We start from the raw sequence: 16,841 nt of genomic DNA, 5'->3' as shown, positions 1-16,841 counted from the left end.
TTTAAATTTTACTTTTCAATACTAGTTTCTAAGACTACCTTGTAATATGGCTACTGTCTGTGTGTAAGATATTTTAAGTCATGTACATTAATAGATTGTCTCTATTGTTCTTAAATTCATGGAGATCAAGGATATCAAGCCCTATCACAGTGCCAGGCACAACAGTATGCATACCATTCTCCTCTTTTTAATTTTGGAATCTTTTCCAGCATGAGTGTTAAGTCAATATTTCTCTCTTTTTTAGCCTTCCAACGTTTTGTTAGTATTTGTCTTTTGACCATAAATAGCATTTTAAAGCATAATAAAGTACCAAGTACAAGGCTTGGCTCATAGTAGGCCCTTTATCCGTTGAATAAAGGAATAAGGACATGTCTTTTGAGTCACTATGAAGTCTAAATATGTTATTCATATCTCTAAAGAGATAAAAACATTTCAGCTTGTTACAAAATGTTTAGTACCTTGAGGTAGCAATCACAGATTGCCAGTATTTCTCATTTTAGGAGTGTTTTGTTAGGATAAATCACAGTCCTATTTGCTTTAGTAAACAAAAACTATCTTGAGTCAAATACATAAGCAGTATTACTTGTTTTTGAGATTTCAAAAATGAAGAATAAGATTATATTAATAGTAAATTTTCAAAAATCAAAAGAATTCATGCTCATTTAAAAGTCTATTTTATAGCTCTTATTTCACTCTTAGTTGGGTTTTTTTTGTTTTTTTTCAGATTTCCAATTTATTTTCCAATGTTATATCTGCTTTATGTTTGACATAGTAGGCAACAAATGGGTGAAGTCTCTTTTCCAACATTGCCCTGATGCTGGTTTAGCAGTATCTATGCCTTTTTACTAAGTAGACTAAGTAAACTGCCATGTCTTAACACTGCTATATTCATCCTTTTCTCAGGTTAATCATTGCTTTTGTCAATCCTTTCTCTCTGCCTCATTCTAAACTACCCTGACTATGTAGGATAAAAAGGCAGGTGGTAATACAGTCTTTCTCATGTATCTACTGATACATTCAAAAGCTATTTATTATTGACCTCCTATGTTCCTACTGACAGCTTGAGTTTAATTTATTATATATTTGTTTCCTGATAGAATGTCAGATTCCCTTGACTTATAGATTTAGATTAATTGAATGTAGAAAGTTATTTTTTTCTTTGAGACAGAGTGTCTCACTCTGTTGCCTGGGCTAGAGTGCTGTGGCATCAGCTGGCTCACAGTAACCTCAAACTCTTAGGCTCAAGTGATCCTCCTCCCTCAGCCTCCCGAGTAGCTGAGACTACAGGCATGTGCCACCATGCCTGGTTTTTAGTTGTCCAGCTAATTTCTTTCTGTTTTTACTAGAGACAGGGTCTCAATCTTGCTCAGGCTGGTCTCGAACTCCTGAGCTCAAACAATCCTCCTGCCTCAGCCTCCCAGAATGCTAGGATTACAGGCAAGAGCCACTGCACCTCGCCGAAAGTTATTTTTTTAATTCTCCTAATTTATTTTTAACAGATTTGCTTTTTATGGCATACTTCTTAAGAATGCTATTTAAAAAGAAAGAAATATTTTCTGATTATGAAAGTAATAGTGATTCATTGAAGAAAGTTTGAAAAATACATTTTTTTTAATCAAAGGGTACAAATACTTCTTTAAAGAACACAGTAGTCTATATTTCACCCAGTGTGTGGTTTTTCACCACTAGGATATTGTAAAAATAATTTCTTGGAAATCACTTTTCTACTATTAAGGGGATAACTTTTAGTAATTTGTATTTAACTATATAGAGCCAAAATTAATTGGAAATAAAATTGATAAAGTAAATTTTAATAAAAGGTTATACCTTTTATTGTTCTAAATTAAGATCATCCAGTACAACTTTCTGCAGTGATAGAAATAATCTGTATCTGAGTTGTCCAATAAGATAGGCACTAGCCACATATGGCTATGAAGTCTTTTAATTATAGCTAGTGCAACCAAGAAACTGAATCTTTCATTTTACATACTTTTTCATTTAAATTTACATATAAATAATCATATGTGGCTAATGGCTACCATATTTGACAGCACAACTCTAAATCAAAGAGTCAAGATAATCTTTGTCCTCATACCATTCCAATCATAGATAATGCTTAATAAATATCTTTAAGGAGGGGATGGGTATATTATATAAACACAATGAGTAAGATGTGCAGCATTTGGGGGATGGACACGCTTGAAGCTCTGACTCAAGGGGGGGGGGCATAGGCAATATACATAACCTTAACACTGTACCCCCATAATATGTTAAAATAAAAAATAAAAATATATATTTAATTAAAATGGCTTTCAAATTAGGATAGTTTCCCCTTATTTGGTAACATTTCTAATTATAGATGGGTAGTTATGGTACTTATTTCTACTTGATTGTTTGGAAATTCATTATCACTATTTTTCCTTTGTAGGAAGAAGACCGAAAACTGCTAGTTGGATTTTTAGAAGATGTAATGACCCTGCTTTCATTATCTCATGCTCCTCTTGATAGCCTGAAGGCTTCTTTTGTGGAACTAGGGTAAAAAAATAACAGCTTATAGTTTTTTAAAAGGCATATATGAAGTCTCTAAATTGGATTTATAAAGTATATATTTTAAGTCTAAAAGGATTGGCATACACACCTATTCTTTTGGTTTTGAGACTTAATTTTTTTTGTTTTTTGGCTTGTTTTTTGGTTTTGCTTATTTGGACATTCTTACTATTTTATAATCAATATATTGTAATTTTTAAAGATCGGGGAAAGGGTGAGGACATATGTTTTCTCTGAAGCAGATGGAGAAACAAAATCAAGTACAGATTTGAAGAAAAGTTAGTTTCCCAGAACTGAAAAAGAAACTCCAAGGGAAAGCCAGCTCATTAGGTTCCTTTTTCTTTCTATTTGTTTTGCTTAGTCCTACATAAAACCACATCATCTGGCTGCTAAAGTAGTTTTATCTCAGTCTTTACTAAAAACAGGCTCATGCATTTATTAATAATATCACCTTAGATCTAGATAGGCTTCACAGCCAAAAATACCCTCCCATATAGATGGTTGGAGTTGACCTTATTTGATCCTATAACAACCATATGACATAAATAGGACATGTACTGCTTCCTCAGTTTTTATAAATGTAGAAACTAAGAGCCACAGACGTTGCAACTTACCCATCTGACTCAGTCCAGTGGTCTTTTTTTCCTCATAGATAAATTTTATGTGTCTGTCTTTATAATGTTAGCTTGCATGTTATTAAAAAGAGTAGACATTTCTGTCACAACTGCAAATGCTTAGAGAAGCTAACAGTGTGACTTCTGAATATGCTAAAAGTTTGTGTTGTATAATTGCCCATAGACTTTAAAAGAATCTTAGCTGTGACCTGTTTAACCATGGAAAGTAATTCCATATGTTCTGTTAGTATTTTTTATCATTCATATTCCTTTGAAATATAGTTTTTAAGTACTACCAGCAAGGCACTGTGGCTCTCAATTTTAACATTGATTTTTTTCTTCTAGTGCAAATCCAGCATACCATGAGTTACTATTAACGGTTTTATGGTATGGTGTTGTCCATACTTCAGCACTTGTGAGGTGTACTGCTGCTAGAATGTTTGAGGTATGTAAACAAGTGCTTCTGTTGGTTCCAATTATATGATTTTTTCAGAAGAGGGAGAAGGGACTATTTTTGGTTTTTTTAAAGGCTTTGCATACCATATTATGTTGATATATATTTTATGGCACTGAACAGTGTCTAGTTGTGTACTGTGTGATGGGGCAGAAATTTAACTTTACATATTTAAGAATGTTTCCTAGCCTTACTGGTTCCTTGAATGTTATTTTATTATCAGCACTATCTCCAAATTTTCTTTTAAATCTTATTTTAATCACTATCCTACATAAATCTTTCTGACTGTACTTTTCTATTTACTAAGGTAAATGACTACTAAAATAAATTAAAACTACACGAGGTATTTTTCAAGTTATAAAATGTAGTTGGATTCATCAGTACTATCAGAAAATCAATTATTGTAATTATGGAAATATTTATTTTGTTGATTACTCCAACTTCACTGTTCCCTCACATATCATATGTAGAATAACATCCAAATACATTAAGTGCCCATAGACTTATAAAAGGAAAGAGATTGTTCATATAATTTACCTAGACTTTTTTTAATTGCCACTTACCCAAGTTAAGTATGAAAATTAAAATATTTATCTTTTGTACCCATCATATAGCAAATTATGTCATAGCCTAGTATATTTTCTATATAGAAATATTTTTAGAATTTTATTTGAGCAATAAAATTGGTTTTCTGTTTCTTGTTGATTTTGAGTCTTGCCATGGAGCTAGGCTGTCTGGGTTCAGTTTCCATCTCTGCGACCTAGTGAGTTTATAAATTATTTGGGCAAGTTTGAACTTCTCTGTGCCTTAGTTTCCTCATCTACAAGGTGAATTTGATAATAAAAAGTATCCATCTCAAAGGATTTTTGTTAATATTAAATGAATTAATGCTTGTAAAGCCCATAAAACAGTGTCTGGAACATAATAAATGCTTATAATAAATATTAACTATTATTATTTTTTAATCCATGGTATTATTTGACAAAATAATATAATAGTATAGGGAACATATATTTAACTAAAATTGTCCCTAATATGTATGTGATCCTTAAAGTATATTAAAGCATTTATTTCCATAAGAATTCAAATCTTCCTGAATTTCAAAATTAGTCCGCAATTTAAGATAAATTGCAATTGGAATGAAAGGGCACTAATGTATTTAAAATATATGCCTTCTAAAATTTTTAAATATATAAATTATATTTGTGGACTCTAAAGAAAATTCCATTGTTGTCAGGAAGTTGAAAATCCTTTTCCATGTTCCCTCAGTTATTACATACATGTGATCAAAAAAGCTGTAATCACAGGCTCTTTGTCAAGGTGAATGCCAAAGTAACAGTTTGGTTTTATGTCTAGTCAAGTTCCTTCTGGTTATATTTTTCATTATTCAATATGCTAAAAAAGGATCATTACAATGAAAGAAGAATCTTCCCCCACAAAAGAAAAAAGTCATTTTAAATGAAGAGCTATTTCTTTAATACACTCTCTTCATAGGATTTTATTGTAAGACCATAAAAGCTATTTCTTTTCCTTTGTCTCTAAAATCTACATATGCACTGGTAAAGCATACCTTAATAAATGAAAGTAATTTAAGTAAATAAAATGAGGCATCCTCCCTTTTTATTTGTTTTGGGATTTTTTATTTGTTTTGTTTTTCTGCCTTATTTCTTATATGTGGCTTTTGTCTGGTTTTGGTTTCTATATTTGCTGTCAGTGCCGGTGTGGAAGCTATACCTATGCTTAAGCAGTTTTCAGTGTTCTCTCAGGTTGATTATGAACTTCTGAATCTAGTTTGAGAGACTATTTCAATATTTTTCGAATTCATTTATGACAAAAATTTCACTGAGCATGTCAAAAAAGTTATCAGTAGAAGAAATTAAATTTCCTTTTTTGTCAATGATCCTTATTTTGAACAAAATTGTATTGAAAGAGTAAATATTGTTCATAAGATTTCTTTTGATACGAATGCTTCATAATTTAGAATTATGCCTGCTTCCCCTGAAAATGAATTAATTTGAAATAAAAACATAGAAAACAGGACACTTAATATAAATTCTTTTTTAAAAAAGCAAGACCAGAAACTGTTCTTGCTTTTTAAATTAAAGAATGCATATACTAGGAACCTAATGTACTTGAGAAATCAAACTTTAAATTTAGCTTAGTTTGATGGCAGTACAAAAAGGGGGAACCCAATCAATAATATTATTCTCATTGTTTAATAAGCCATATATTACATTTTGAAGTAGCAAATTAACGATATTATTTTATAAGGAGAATTTGTCCTAGTGTGACATGGTAAATTTCCCAAATGATGTATAAGAGAACTTCATATAACTATTTTTTATATCAATCATAAGGAAATTGAGCATGTAACATTAGACCACAACTCAAAGAAGGCATGGACTGTAAGTCAGATAAGACTAAGCTTATTGTCTAGCTCCACTACTTGGGCTTTAAAACCCTGGACAAGTTACTTAACTTCTCTAAGCCTCAGTTTCTTCATCTGTTAAAATAATGATAATATTATATTTGTACTTATCAAGTATAAAGATCAAATGATATATTGTGTATGCGTAATAATTGATAGCTCTTAAATTTACTTTCTGATTATCTAGCTTAATAATGAAATTGAACTTAAAAACCCCAGAGCAATGAAAAATTGTCCCCTTTTTTAATGATTTTGGCAGGTGCAAGATAGCAGACATTTCAAGATATGCTTTACTGATTCAAATCTAAGCTATCTTATTTATAAAATGATACAGAGAAGAAAATTTTAACAGTATTTGAACTTCATTGTCCTATTTCTTTCTTCCTGACATCTGTAAAGTTCAAGGAAATAACAGAAGTTCTTTGTTATCTTATTCCTGCCTAATTATTTGTGAGTTTTTTATAAAAATTATTTTAGAATATTGAATTAGATTTTAAAATGAATTCATTGGTAAATAGTAATGATTTATTGCACAATTAAGAATCTTCACATAAAGTGAGCTATGCTCTCTCTGATGTGTTGTATAGGAGGAATGCCTTAACATAAGCCCACAATGGTAAATATTTGTTAGTAAAATATCCATGGCATCTTTGATCTTCTGTGAGGACTAGTTCTAATTACTAGGTGAACAGATGGGTGAGCATTTAGGATGAATATGTGCTTACATTCTGAAATTGAGAAGGCGGTTGCACTTCTCTAGTGAACTCATAAAATTCAGTAATACATATAAAACAAAATGCATACCATTCAATATTACCCACCTGTTTTGCTATTTAGCATTGGCCACTAAATGAATTGTTTTTATGATTAGATTATGGAGATCTAATTCTACTCATCATTTTTATTTTAAAGTTTATTTGAGCTTATGAGAAATGCAAAACAAAGAACTGTTTTGATGTTAACCACCAAAAAGATTTTTTAATTAAATAGTTTATTTTTCCAAATATATCACAAATCATATATTCTTGGAGTAATCAAAATAAACTCTCATTTCTTCAATGTCTACTCTTTTGTCAGGCACAGTATTTTGGCATGTTGTATGCAAATCAGTAGCACAACAGTCCTTTGAGGTAGATGATAGTATCACCATTTTCAGATGAGAAAACTGAATTAAGAGATTATATAATATAGCTAAGACCACATGGATAATAAGTGGAGAACTGGAATCTGAACCCAGATCTGATTCCCAAGTGTAACACTTTCTAATGGGCTCTATTAGATCACTGTACTTCAAAAAGAAAGTTGGGAATTTTCCTGTGTGGCTTTTAAATTTACTTGCTATACAACAATATAAGTGGTTTAGCAGTGGCTGCTAGCCATTTGAGTTTGGTTTAAAAACAGCCCAGTTTGTACCTCGTTGGTTATAGTAAAACTACACCACATTTGAGTATTTTAACCATAGAACCCAACGTGTGTCTTCTTTTTAGCTTCTTTTCTTTTTAAGTAAAGTTTTCTTTTAAGTTGCATTTTAATTGACATTGAAATTGCATAGACTATTTTGACCAAAAGTACAAACTGCCATTGGATTGGTAACAAAATCTGTTTTTGTGGACTGCTAGGCTATTAAAGCTTTATTTTCCTCTTAAGCATTCTCCGCCTTTGTAAAGCATTCTAGTAGCAGTATTTGCTTAGCTTCTAATTTTGGTTTTGCTTTTGTGTTTTCTCTCTTTCTCTTGGTTGCTCCTTTCTTCTTCCCGTGGCACGCTGTGTTTGCTCTTTCCATACATCACCTGTGAATACCCCCTACGCTGACCAATCAGCTGTTGGTGAAGGGGGTGAATGAAACTCTGGTAGCTCAGAGAGTTGTTCCTGCTCTCATTACTCTCTCCAGTGACCCTGAAATGTAAGTGTTGTCCCTGCCTTTTACATTCGGCATCCCTTTCAAAATGTGCCTGTCAAGAAATAGCCATCAGCTTTTAAATTTGTTGAAGACTCTTTAAAACAATAAAATTGGGTTATGCTTATTTGATTTTAAACTTTATCATATTATTATTCATATATCATATTTTTTTAAATGAACCCTAACTGTAAGCCTAATGTGGAAGCTATATATTAAATAGTAGTATTAATAGTATCACTGCTCAATAAACATTTCCAAAACCTAAAACAGGCTGATGGACTACTTCTTTCAAGCCAAGAAAGGATGCTCTGCTAATCTCACTAACAGGTTGTTACCAGTAAGCATAATAGCATGAACCAAAGGCTTAACATTTTAATGTCTCGTGTGGATGACTAAACCAAGAAAGGCCAATGAGTCTGCCTGCCCATCCTCAGTCACAGCTAACCCAGTTCTCATTCCAGTTTACCAAACCATTTTTTATTGCATGTTGACTGGTTTACAGCTGACTCTTCGAGGCATGAGTGAAGCGTTAGTTGACAAGCGGGTTGCTCCGGCCCTTGTTACCTTGTCCAGTGATCCTGAATTGTGAGTTTCACAGACTGCGACCTTAAGTTATCCTGTCTGTCTTTTTGAGCATTCTTCTTGGTCTGCTTTTTTTTTTATTTACTTTGTCATTGCTAGAGACTAATACAGTATATTTACCTTGTACTTACTTTAATATGCATTTTAATAATACTTATTTTTAATCTCAAAGTTTCAGTTTCTTTCTTTTTTAATTCTAACAGCTCTGTCAGGATTGCCACAATTCCAGCCTTTGGCACTATCATGGAAACAGTAATTCAAAGAGAGGTAGGAAATAATTGAAATTTATTTATATCTGTGTATTGTTGAGGTGATGATGATGCATTACCATACATGTACCTGGTAGCAGGGGGCAGGAAGCATCATACCTTTCATTTGTTTTGTAGTAATTATGGGCCAGAGAAAGATCTTACTATTTGAAAACATGATAGCCTAACCAACATATATTTCCATATCCTATAGAAACTCTAGTTTTTTTTCTCATTTAGAAAAGTAAGTGTAAGCCAGTGCTTAGATATTCTATTTTAAGCCTAGTTACATATTGCAGTTTTGAGTAATCCTTCAAATCAGGTTTAGTTTCAAGGTCTTCTATTATTCAGTAGACTTATGGCCAATCTACATAAATTCTTGATTGCCAGTGTGCACAAATTTGAAGAATATTTTGCCAGATAACATTAGGAACACAAATCCATCTTAGTTTTACAAATGAGGTGAGAAAGCACCTGTATTATGATAACTGTGTCATTGATACCAAGCTGTAAAGGCATTTAGTGGACTGGTATCATCTTGTTACAGAGTATATTACTGTGCAAACCCTCTGTCTTGCCTGTTTCAGGAGATAACCAAGGTCTTTCTCCCTGAAGGTATATTTTAATTTGGAAACTATGATTTCATTTCAAACTTTTTAGGTTCTATCTGCAATGTTAACTATAAGACACATCTCAAAATTAGTATCAGAATTGTATTCTTTGTTATTATAATTGGATATGTTCATATACAAATAAAAAATGCTATAGATTAGAAAATAAATTATTTATGGACATGTTACCTAGTCACTTAAATGGAAAACCTATTTTACCAAAAAAAGAAAAATTTTAATAAAATTCCTTTATAGATTTTTTTATAACAAAAGTTAAACCATTTGGTTAGTTATAGAAAGAACATTTTCCCTTTTTTTCACTTATATATTTCACTGGTGAAGTAACAGGAAAAAAACACATTATTTTGCAAAGCTTGCAGTCTTGGCAGAATTTCAACATGTTCTTAAATCCTAAAATAAGAATGTCTTTTAGGGAAATGTGAGTAAGATATAAGTCATTAATGACTCATTGCTTTTGGAAGGTGAATAATTGGGTAGCTTACCACTGTGATTTAAGAATTATAATTTAGATACAAAATCATCATAAATATCTACTTTTCCCTAAATATGGTAGGAGTTTTTTTGTTTTGTTTTTACAGTTTGTCAGGGAATATTTGTATTTTAAAAAAACAATTAAGAATTAACAAGCCTCAAAAAAATGTGAAACCTTTTCTGAGCCAAAAAATTAAATAACTGTTTAATTCCAAATTTCTACTATCATGGGGATATAAATCGATTAAATCCACTGCCGCAAGCCATGTTTAATGTGTATCTTTCACTTTAACGATGCTACTCAGTTTTTAATATTCTATAAAATGACTGTACATTATCCAATTTTAAGTTGCTGGAAAGAGTGAAAATGCAGTTGGCTTCTTTCCTGGAAGATCCTCAGTATCAAGACCAACATTCTTTGCATACAGAGATCATAAAAACATTTGGTAGAGTTGGGCCTAATGCAGAACCCAGGTTCCGAGATGAGTGTAAGTTGCAGTTTTCTTTCTTTTTTCTCTGAATTGTAATGTAAGATCAAAGCCAAAAGCTTCCTGAGGATTTGTCATGTGTTAAAGCCTTGCTGTGCATCTTTCATAAACTGAAAGCTGAATGTAAAACAAGTTAGTTATTGTGAATTGATCAGTATAGCTATTAGTGGGTAATTTCTTATACTATGTACTGATTGCTGTAAGACATGAAAAGGAACTCATGAACTTAATTTCAAGTTATTTTAGAAACATTTCATAATAACTATTGATAGCAAAATATTGTGCTGCCTTTTACTTAAGAGTTTCTTTTTTATTTTTATGGAAATGTTTGTGTTTCTAGACATGTTCTTAGGAAAATACGCATTTCTCCCACTTAAAATACCGCTCAACATGATACATCACTTGTTTTAATTCATGGCTTATTGATCTTTTAAATGATCTGCATGATTATCTGCTAAATATTTTCTAGTTTTTACAGTATCTCTTTTACTGCCTCAACCTTTATGCCAATAATTCTTTGGGTATCACCAAAGGACCCCAAAATTATTACTCCAAATGTCATGTCACTGCTATAATTTAGCCCTTTTATTTTTAGCAATTTGGCATTTTCTAGAGAGGGCCACAAGTTGGGACACTTCAGGCAGTTTGATTTCTAGTACAAAATTGGATCCTTTAACAGGCTCCTAGATTAAGGAATAGGCTAAAAATAGGCAGTGGGTCTTTCAGTGTGTGCCATGTGTTGAGTTAAAACCTCCCTGGAATATGATCTAACCGTTTTATGTACATTCAAAAGGAAGATTTGTGATAATCTGGGAAGAATCAGCCTGGATTCTTATCGACTCTGCTTCAATTATTTTGTTATATCTTTGGAGTATTTTGTCCACAATGATTCTGAAACTATAGTTATTTCTCAAATCAAATGTATCTTTCTCAAATCTTAATGTCTCTTTCTAGAATTTTTTAAAATATCTAAAAATATAGAGTAGATACTTACCTATTAAGTTTGTAGGAGTAGCATAAGAGAGAAGAAAGGAACTTTCTTATAATGGTCACAAATTAATAGTTAAAGGTTGGTTTGGGGAAAAATTTAGGTTAGAGATCCACACTGCCCAAATAGATCAAGTAAAACACTTCCCTGAAGCCTCTTACAACTTACTATAAAACCATATGTCTTATGTCATCTTTCACATTTTGCCACAACCAGATTTTTTTTTTAAGACAAAAATCAGTCTTTTTTTTTTCTTTGGTATTTGGTTCCTAGTTAAGCAGCTTCTCTTTGCTTTAGAGCAGGCATCCTCAAACTACGGCCCTCGGGCCACATGCGGCCTGCCGAGGACATTTATCCACCTGCCAGGTGTTTTTGCTGCGCTGCCTGTCCTGTTTAACAGCCGACTTGTCCCAGGCCCACAGTTCACATGTGTGGAATGTGCACCACACTCTCCTACGGTCTGAGGAACAGTGAACTAGCCCCCTGTTTAAAAAGTTTGAGGACCCCTGTTTTAGAGCTTTACACAGAGGAATTTTCTTTTTTTTTTTTTTTTTGAGCCAGAATCTCACTTTGTTGCCCAGGCTAGAGTGAGTGCCATGGCGTCAGCCTAGCTCACGGCAACCTCAAACTCCTAGGCTCAAGCAATCCTACTGCCTCAGTCTCCCTAGTAGCTGGGACTACAGGCATGTGCCACCATGCCCGGCTAATTTTTTTCTATATATGTTAGTTGGCCAATTAATTTATTTATAGTAGAGGCAGGGTCTCGCTCTTGCTCAGACTGGTTTCAAACTCCTGACCTCGAGCAATCCGCCCGCCTTGGCCTCCCAGAGTGCTAGGATTACAGGCGTGAGCCACCGCGCGCGGCCTACACTGAGGAATTTAATGTCCTATATTAATAAGATAAACAGTAAAGTAGAAACCATATCAAAAAGAATGCTATATTGTTATCCATCTGTTAAATACAGACAATTAACTTTGGGAGTTGAGAGGAAGGACAGAGAATTTCTGGGTGGTAATTTCTCCCTTAGAGTGACATTTTGGATACTTAGATATTTGCCCCTGTATCTCTTAGCAAATATAAGACATTAATTCTTTCAGTGGGGCCCTTTGTTCTTTACCAGGTTTTTTTTGTTGGTTTTTTGGTTTTTTTGGGAGGAGACAAGAGTCTTGCTCTTGCTCTGTCACCCAGGCTAGAGGGCAGTAGCATCATCATAGCTCACTGCAACCTCAAATTCCTGTGCTCAAGTGATCCTCTTGCCTTAGCCTTCCAAATAGCTACAGGCATGTGCCACCACACCCAGCTAATTTTTCTATCTTTTGTAGAGACAGGGTCTTGCTCTTCCTCAGGCTGGTTTCGAACTCCTGGCATCAAGCCATCCTCCTTCCTCAGCCACTCAGAGTGCTGGGATTTTAGGCATGAGCCACCGCAACTGGCCTCTTTCTCAGTTCCTAATTATCATAACACTTTTGGTCTTGATTTTACTTCAAGGGCCAATTGTTTTATCTGGAACAGTATACAGTCATTTTTTTGTTTTTTAGTAATATTTTACTTTGTAGGACTCCTTGAAAATGTTTGGTCATATATCAGAGATTTTCTAATGTGGCAATCTTCCATTTCAGATTTTTTTTCCCAAAGTTTCATATTTCAGGTCTGAGCCCATTTATTAAAAAGATTACCTTTATAACTATTGGATCTACCCCAGAATATTTTTGACATTTTTCTGAAATTTACAGTTATATAAAATTTCCTATTGATTTATCTTTATTTTACTTGTAATTTTAAATCTTTGTTCAGCCTTCCCCGAAGAAAAGGGCGTCTGCAGTAACATTATGTTAAATATTTTCTTTTTTTCTTTGCTACTGAAGGTCAGTTTTAGAATTATGTCCATCTAAGCTGGGTGCAGTGACATATGCCTCTGTAGTCCCAGCTACTCAGGAGGCTGAGGCAGGAGCATCACTTAAACCCAGGAGTTTAATGCTATCTTGTGCGATGATTATACCTGTGAATAGCTACTGCACCCCAGCCTGGGTAACAAAGTGAGATCCTGTCTCTTTTACCCAAAAAAAAAAAAAAAAGGAATTATGTCCACCTAGCTTATTATTACTAAATTTTCTCCTGATGTTTAATCTTCTGCTTTTAACTATAATATTAGTTTATAACTAAGCAAATTAATTAATACAAATATGGAAGCTAGGACAATACATATGTAGTGAAATCTTAAATTCTGCAGTAAATCTTTGTCTTGTCTTGCTGAGAATTAGGAAGATCCTAAATTATAGCCTTTAACTGCCTCTAGACTAGAGTTTAAATTAACTTCTGTAGAATTATATTCTAGTCAAGCAATTTTAAGGGGATTTTGTACAGTGTGATTGTTGTGTTTCTGGGAAAACCACTAAAGAAAGGTCAGAGAACTCAGGAGCAGAAGGAATAAAGGGGCCATGCATAAATAGATAAAGCTCCAGGAAGATAACTTTCAGAAGGTTTGGCCAGAGATGAACTAGAGAGTCTTTGAGAGAGACCATCTTAGAGTCACTGTTTTGTTGAGTGATCAGCATGCTGATTAATGAAGCTGACAATTGCATGTTTGGAGTTTTGGTCTCCTACTTTTTTCTAGGCGTCCTCTGAAATATGTCATTAATTTTGACAAGTCAAAAAGCCCCCTAAATATGGCTATTGTTATTCTAAGGTTTTGTGGGATTTTTTGTCATTTACTGAGTTAAGCGTGGAAGTTGTGATTATAGCCTTAGTTTATTTAGGAAGCAGGAGTTTTTCCAGGAAAAGATTGTAGCTTTTATTTATATACAAACTCAATGCAAACAAGAAAGAAATCACTACAGTAGGTCAGCAATCTGTGCTTATGACTGGTTGTTTTGTGTTTCCCAACCAAACAGACACTAGAAGGGGCTTGTGTGATTGGTTAGATGATCAACAATTTAATAATCACTGACCCGGAAATCATTTCTTCAAAGAACTCTGGTTTCAGTGGGAAATGATACTCAGAAAACACAATCTTAGGCATGAGGAGTACTCATTGCTACTGAATTGATTATTGTTTCTTGGGCCATCACTTATATTTAGCAGTAGGTTAAAATTTTACATTATTATTTGAGGGTATTAAACTCATTGAATGACTTTAAAACTCAGCTACCAGTACTGTTTGATATTGGTCTTCACTAAGAATTTGAGGCTAGGTGTGGTGGTTCACACCTATAATCCTAGCACTTTGGGATCCAAGGTTGGCAGTAGGATTGCTTGAGGTCAGGAGTTCAAGACCATCCTGAGCAACATAGCAAGACCCCCCATCTCTACAAAAAATAGAAAATTTAGCCAGGCACAGTGGCTCATGCCTGTAATCCCAGCTACTGGGAAAGCCGAGGCGGGAAAATTGCTTGAGACAAGGAGTTTGAGGTTACAGAGTGAGCTATGATGACGCCACTGCACTGTAGCCTGGCGACAGAGTGAGACCTTGTCTCCAAAAAGAATTTAATAGTATTATAAATAATATTATAAAGAAGTGAAGTAGTTTGAAAAAGAAAAGCGTACTATATTTAATGGTAATATTTTATTTTTATAAATAAATGTTAGTAAGGATAAATAACACAAGCAATAGGTTGTTTATATTTATTTATTTGCCTTCATTTTTCAATTGGGAAACTGAATTATAGCAATGCCATATGACCTGTATACATCCTCATAATTAGGTAATAGCGACAGTGCTATAATATGTTTCTCCCAAATCACTTTTTATTTTGAAAAACATACTTTCTTCCTTAGTAAGAAAAAACAAGCATAGCATGTGGGTAATCTTTTGAAATCAACTACAATTAAAATGAAATTGTGTAAGTTAAAATGATAAGTGATTTAAAAAGTGTATCAGTGTTTTGTATGCATGTTTTGGATAAAAATGTAACTTTTTTTTTTCTTTTTTCAGTTGTTATACCACATTTGCATAAATTAGCTTTGGTGAACAACTTACAAATTGTGGATTCTAAAAGACTGGATATTGCTACCCATCTTTTTGAAGCCTACAGTGCACTTTCCTGTTGTTGTATCCTTGCTTCATTAAAGTGTACCTACATTTATATAACCAATCTTAAAATGAGCCTTAGTTGTTAAGGATGGAGAAGTAGAACTTTTTTCTTCAATTTACATAAAGAGTGTAGAAAATTGAAAATTTGATTTGCCCTACTCCTTATTATAGCCATCTCATAATTTTAAAATATAATTTTAAATCCTCCGTGCTTGTAAAGTTTTGAAAACATTAATGAGTGTCATAACCTTAAGTTTTATTTATGTTAATCACCTACATAATTGAGCAAGAAATGAAAGGTGGAATGAATTCCAGCTGAGGCTTCTGTTAATCAAAAGCAAGTCTTCTATATGCCCTGGCATTTAGATTGTTCAGTGAATGTCTAACTATCAATATCCAGTGGACTACTATGAATATCTCTTAGAGAGATATCACACTTTGGAAAATTACAGAGCCAACTTAGCTAGTCATCTCCAGTGATTGTAGAACTGGGAGAAAACTTAGAGATCACCTAGGCACATGTCAACTACTGTGTCATAAATGATTAAACTAAGGCTTATAGACACTAGTGACTTCTGTTTTTTACAGTTTCAAGCAAAACTGTGACTGGAACAAAGAACTTTAGCTATCCTGTTAAATGTTCTGTTTACTATCCTATGCCTCATAAAATAAAACAAAGAAGGAAATAAAGATAGGCAAAGTGAACTTCAACTTCTAGGCTCTCTTACTAAAAGGCAGAAGAGTTTAAGAAAGGGGAAATACGAGATAAAAAAAAAAAAGTATAAGGCTGAATATTCAAAAGTACATGCTAGACAATGTAATCAGAGAATTTTAATGAGATAAATATGTTCTAAAATATCACTCACACTCATTGACATTGAATTCTTGATTGGAATGTACCAATGAGAGATTACTATTGTTCAGAATAAGTCAAATAGAGAAAGTAGAAAAGTAGAGCTATCTGTTAAAGAGTTACATATGCTTTTGGAAATATTAAAACTTAAAGTTGGACATATAGTTGAGAATTTCCTTTCAGTAATCTACTGTAATACAAGTGACTTAATCATATGGATGATATAAGCCATGTTTTTTATAATATGGGTTATAAAGTGGGCAGAGACACTATATTTTAATAATTTTGTACCACAACTCTCCATATGTCTTCTATGAGTTTAATTCCTGTAAAAGCAGAACTTATTCTTGATTTATTTTGTTGGCATTTTCAACTTAGAGAAGACAGAGGAAGCAAAAAGAGGAACTGATATTCTGAAGTAGCAAGGAAGAATTCTTGGGTAATGGAGAAGTGACAGAATCCCTGCAAGAAAGTAATAATGGCATGTCAGAATTTGTATCTCAAAGAAAGAGAAAATTGGTACATTTATGGACTTTGTGAAAGGAGATGTTTAAAATTTAAGCAAAAAGTTATGTATAATCTTATATAGCAGAGAGTTTCTGAAG

At 33.1% G+C, this 16,841-nt stretch overlaps 1 protein-coding gene across 7 annotated transcripts in view; it reads left to right on the top strand.

Annotated features, from left to right (window-relative positions):
- Nucleotides 1–16,841, top strand: part of RELCH (RAB11 binding and LisH domain, coiled-coil and HEAT repeat containing) — a 101,140-nt gene that overhangs the window by 70,468 nt on the left and 13,831 nt on the right. For 4 of the 7 annotated variants that reach the window (XM_012774486.2, XM_012774485.2, XM_012774482.3 and 1 more), the window contains 6 exons: nt 2,429–2,535; nt 3,507–3,606; nt 7,864–7,946; nt 8,729–8,792; nt 10,226–10,364; nt 15,285–15,401. In XM_012774486.2, coding sequence (XP_012629940.1) covers nt 2,429–2,535; nt 3,507–3,606; nt 7,864–7,946; nt 8,729–8,792; nt 10,226–10,364; nt 15,285–15,401 — 610 coding nt within the window. Of the gene's footprint in view, nt 1–2,428; nt 2,536–3,506; nt 3,607–7,863; nt 7,947–8,445; nt 8,529–8,728; nt 8,793–10,225; nt 10,365–15,284; nt 15,402–16,841 lie in introns of those variants that run through there. The other 3 variants (XM_012774484.2, XM_075993819.1, XM_075993820.1) reach the window with 3 other exon arrangements.

This window comes from Microcebus murinus, chromosome 17 (assembly GCF_040939455.1).
Source record: "Microcebus murinus isolate Inina chromosome 17, M.murinus_Inina_mat1.0, whole genome shotgun sequence".
Lineage (NCBI taxonomy): Eukaryota > Metazoa > Chordata > Mammalia > Primates > Cheirogaleidae > Microcebus > Microcebus murinus.
The sequence above is the reverse complement of the archived record's forward strand: the minus strand, read 5'-3'. Positions and strand labels throughout refer to the sequence as shown.